Source organism: Otolemur garnettii, unplaced genomic scaffold, assembly GCF_000181295.1.
Source record: "Otolemur garnettii isolate 467f Iridium unplaced genomic scaffold, OtoGar3 scaffold00153, whole genome shotgun sequence".
NCBI classification, from domain to species: Eukaryota; Metazoa; Chordata; class Mammalia; order Primates; family Galagidae; genus Otolemur; species Otolemur garnettii.
In genome coordinates, this window is record NW_003852548.1 from 580,542 (window position 1) to 585,414 (window position 4,873).

Genomic DNA, 4,873 nt, shown 5'->3' on the forward strand with positions numbered 1-4,873 from the left:
TTGGCGGGTCCAGGCTGGGGATTCGAACCCGCCACCTTAGGTGTACGTGGCTGGCGCCTTAGCCGGTTGAGCTATAGGCGCCGAGCCTACATCGTCTTCTAATTTTCTGTTTCCTTTCCCCTCTAGACCACAAGCTCTGTGGAGGACCATACCTTGTCCATTCTTATATCCTCAGGGTCTAGCATAGTGGGTATACTCAAAAGCTGTTGAATACATAAATTAATTCATCAGCAAAGAAGTAAATACGCTTATTAGTGATGCAATATAAAAGAACAGAACTGCTACACCTATGTAAATTGGTATTGACCTCTTATTCTTTAAGAACGGAACTTTAGGTATTTGTTAGCTCGATTTATTACAATGTGGTGAAGTTGTCTGAAGATCTTGATTAGATGAGATCATAGTGAGTGTTGAACCTGATTATTTGATTATGGATTTTTGAGCTTGACTTTTCTCTTTCAAGATAGATGCTATAGTTGGAATCTCAGTTAATTCTTCCTCTGAAAAGGCTACATAAATCTCTTAATTTTGACACATGCAAGGGCTTCATCTTTAACTTATATTGTTTATCTGTTTATAAAAAAGTGCACTATTGTGATTAGGGGAAAGGCATTTTAGTGGGAAATTTTTTGTTTTTGCAGAGAAAAGACCATTTTCTTTTTATTTCTTTGTTTAATTTTTAATTTCAGATTAATATAAAGGTATATATGATTAGTTTACATTGTTTCTATTTACCACTTCCGCATTAAGCTTCTGCAGGCCTCTGTTTTTGTTTTTGACAACAAGCACAAATAACTGCTGGTAGTCAAGGAGATAGGATCATTACCACAGTCTGAGAGCTGAAAACATCCAGATGTGTCACATTATTAATTAACCTGCTGCATTATTTTTCCATCTCATCTTCAAACACAGTCCCTTGCTGCCCTGGTTGTTAACAACCAGTATAATTTATCCCCCAGAGGCCCTCAGAGTGACATAATTGTATTTTTAAAAACAGAACTACACAACAAGGCTGGAAAGTATCATATATTTCATAACCAGAGCCTACTTATAAGGTTAAACAAACAAGTGTTTTTGCCACAATTTAATAGTGATTTACAATTTAACATGTATCTTATATAACATGGGAAAAATATGAAATGGAAATTGTGGTTTCTGTTTTGTTTTTATACAATGAACCAGTTTCCATGTTATAGTCATTGTTCCCACCTCTTCTCCTTCCAGACTCTCTCGAACACACTCCAGTCATGCTTTTGTCTTTCTTTCTACCCCCAAACTGCTCTTCTCTAAGTCTCTAACAACATCCATGTAACCAAATCCTGTGGCCACTTCAGTCTACATAAAAGACTTTTCTTCCCTTGACCTCTGGCCTCTTTTACTTCCTTGATTATTCCTTTTTTTTTTTTTTTGAGACAGAGCCTCAAACCGTCCCCTGGGTAGAGTGCCGTGGCATAGCGCACAGCAACCTCCAACTCCTGGGTTCAAGCGAGTTTCCTGCTTCCACCTCCCAAGTTGCTGGGATCACAGGCGGTGGCCACAATGTCTGGCCATTTTTTTTTTGGTTGCAGCCATCATTGTTGTTTGGCAGGTCTGGGCTCGATTCGAACCCACCACCTTAGGTCTATGTGGCTGGCGCCCTAGCCACTTGAGCCACAGGCGCCGAGCCTCCTTGATTATTCCTAGTTTGTTGTTTTTTTTTTGAGATGGAGCCTCAAGCTATCCCCCCTGGGTAGAGTGCTGTGGCATCACAGCTCACAGCAACCTCCAACTCCTGGGCTCAAGGGAGTCTCCTGCCTCAGCTTCCCAAGTAGCTGGGACTACAGGTGCCCGCTACAATGCCTGGCTATTTTTTGGTTGCAGCCATCATTGTTGTTTGGCGACAGAGCTGGATTCGAACCCGCCACCTTAGGTGTATGTGGCTGGCATCTTAGCCACTTGAGCCACAGGTGTCGAGCCCCTAATTTGTTTTAATTTAACTTTTTATTTTGAAATAATTTATGACTCATAAAAAGTTGCAAAAAATACCACAAAGGGGTCCCACATACCCTTTACCCAGCTTTCCCATAAAGATAGCTTCTGACATATCCATATTAGCAAAACCAGGAAACTGACGTTAGTACAATACTTTTTTTTTTTTTTTTTGCAGTTTTTGGCCTGGGCTGGGTTTAAACCCGCCACCTCTGGCATGTGGGGCCAGCATTCTACTCCTTTGAGCCACAGGAGCCGCCTGGTACAATACTCTTAATAAAACTACATCTTACTTGGATTTTACCAGTCTTTACATGTATCTATTTTGAGAAGAGAGTGTATAGTATAGATTTATATAATCGCCACCACTGCCACAAATCAGGACACATAACTATTTCATCGCCACAAACAAACTTCTCCCTGAGACCCTAGAGCTGTGAAGTCAATTGCCCTTAGTCACAGAACCGAAGCTTCTGTAACGGGAGGAGACTGAAAATAAGATGGGACCCATCCACGTAAGGATTTCCCTCAAAGGGCACTCTGAAAACTGAACTCTAGAGAAGCCACAGCAAGCTGCCCGAATTTGCCTGGATCCTCTCGTTTTGCGCCTCACAAAGGACCAGACAGATCAAATTGGTATTTATTTTTTCAGTTTATTTATTTATTTATTTATTTTGGCAGGGGCTGGGTTTGAACCCGCCACCTTCGGCATATGGGGCCGGCGCCCTACTCCTTTGAGCCACAGGCACCGCCCAATTGCCCCCAGCCGTGGATGCCTTTGACATTATGACCGCAGAGGATTCCACTGTAGCCATGAGCAGCGACTCAGCCGCTATGTCCTCGGCCAAGGTGCCGGAGGGCATGGCGGACGCACCCAACGAGGAGGCGCTGCTGGCGCTGACGGAGCGCACTGGCTACAGCTTAGTGCAGGAGAATGGGCAGCGCAAGTATGGCGGCCCGCCGCCGGGCTGGGACGGCCCCCACCCGGAGCGCGGATGCGAAGTCTTCGTGGGCAAGATCCCGCGCGACGTGTATGAGGATGAGCTGGTGCCGGTGTTCGAGATGGTGGGCCGAATCTATGAGCTGCGCCTCATGATGGACTTCGACGGCAAGAACCGCGGCTACGCCTTCGTCATGTACTGCCACAAGCAGGATGCCAAGCGCGCCGTGCGCGAGCTCAACGATTACGAGATCCGCCCGGGCCGCCTGCTCGGCGTATGCTGCAGCGTGGACAACTGTCGCCTCTTCCTCGGCGGCATCCCCAAGTTGAAGAAGCGGGAGGAGATCCTGGAGGAGATCACCAAGGTCACTGAGGGCGTGCTGGACGTGATCGTGTATGCCAGCGCGGCCGACAAGAAGAAGAACCGCGGCTTTGCCTTCGTGGAGTACGAAAGCCACCGCGCGGCCGCCATGGCGCGCCGCAAGCTCTTGCCCCGCGGCACCCAGCTGTGGGGCCACCACATTGCCGTGGACTGGGCCGAGCCCGAAATCGATGTGGACGAGGATGTGATGGAGACCGTCAAGGTCCTCTACGTGCGCAACCTCATGATTGAGACCACCGAGGACACCATAAAGACGAGCTTTGGCCAGTTTAACCCGGGCTGCGTGGAGCGTGTCAAGAAGATCCGTGACTACGCCTTCGTGCACTTCACCAGCCGCGAGGACGCTGTGCACGCCATGAACAGCCTCAACGGCACCGAGCTGGAGGGCTCGTGCCTGGAGGTCACGCTGGCCAAGCCCGTGGACAAGGAGCAGTACTTGCGCTACCAGAAGGCAACCAAGGGCTGCGGCGGGGCTGAGGCGGTGGCGCAGCTGCCCAGCTACGTGTACTCCTATGACCCCTACACGCTGACCTACTACAGCTACCCCTGCAACGTGCTCATCGGGCCCAACCAGGACTACTTCGTGAAAGCAGGCAGCGTAAGAGGCCGAGGGCGAGGTGCAGCTGGCAACAGAGCCCCGGGGCCCAGGGGTTCCTACTTCGGGGGATATTCTGCTGGCCGTGGCGTGTATAGCCGATATCATGAAGAAAAAGGAAACCAGCAAGAACAAGGATATGAACTTGTGCCGAATTTGGAAATCTCTGCCGTTAATCCAGTTGCCATGAAACCTGGTACAGTGGTCATCCCTGCCATCGGGGCCCAGTATCCCATGTACCAAGCAGCTCCAGCACCTAAAATGATTGAAGATGGCAAAATTCACACGATGGAGCAGGTTATCAGCCCTGTTGCTGTGCAGCCAGACCAAGCCAGTGCCGCTGCTGCCACTGCAGCCACCGCCGTTATTCCTGCTGTCTCGACGCCGCCACCCTTCCAGGGCCGCCCGATAACCCCAATATACACCGTGGCTCCATTCGTTCAGAGAATTCCCACTACCGGGATCTATGGGGCCAGTTATGTTCCATTTGCCGCTCCGGCCACCGCCACTATCGCCACACTACAGAATAATGCGGCCGCTGCCATGTACGGGGGGTATGCGGACTACATACCTCAGGCCTTCCCAGCTGCTGCCATTCAGGTCCCCATTCCCGACGCGTATCAGACATACTGAGCCTGGTGACGAGAGTGAAGACAAAGCGCAGAAACACCACTGAAGGAACGCTTTACTATTTATGAAGAAAGAACGTGTCGGATTAGCACACAGGTGCACCCAAAAGTGAAGAATGCTGTCAAATGTCATATTGAAATATTTTATACACATGAAGTTTTCACTAGTTTTTTAAGACTATTTTCAATTTAGCCAGGCCTGTGTTCATACATTTCTAAGAGACTTGCAATGGTTCATGCCATGACACCATCTTTTAAAAATTTATATGCTAAAAAAAAAAAAAAAAAAAAAAAAAATTTATATGCTATACTACATTTGTATAGAGTGTTTATTTCTTTAAGGATATATTTTCAGTATG

At 48.0% G+C, this 4,873-nt stretch overlaps 1 protein-coding gene across 2 annotated transcripts; it reads left to right on the forward strand.

The window, feature by feature from the left end:
- Positions 1-2,754: 2,754 nt before the first annotated feature.
- Positions 2,755-4,518, forward strand: LOC100948248 (RNA-binding protein 47-like). Of its 2 annotated transcripts, XM_012811306.1 has the most exons (2): positions 2,755-3,883; positions 4,088-4,518. In XM_012811306.1, the coding sequence occupies exons 1-2, from the start codon at positions 2,755-2,757 to the stop codon at positions 4,516-4,518; spliced, it is 1,560 nt and encodes a 519-aa protein (XP_012666760.1). The 2 variants fall into 2 exon arrangements, with proteins under 2 accessions (XP_012666760.1, XP_012666759.1); XM_012811305.1 differs by having other exon boundaries at positions 2,755-4,518.
- Positions 4,519-4,873: the final 355 nt, after the last annotated feature.

What these genes read in the sequence shown, in the direction of transcription:
- LOC100948248 (XM_012811305.1), top strand. Translation starts at nt 2,755, where the DNA reads ATGACCGCAGAGGATTCCACTGTAGCCATGAGCAGCGACTCAGCCGCT.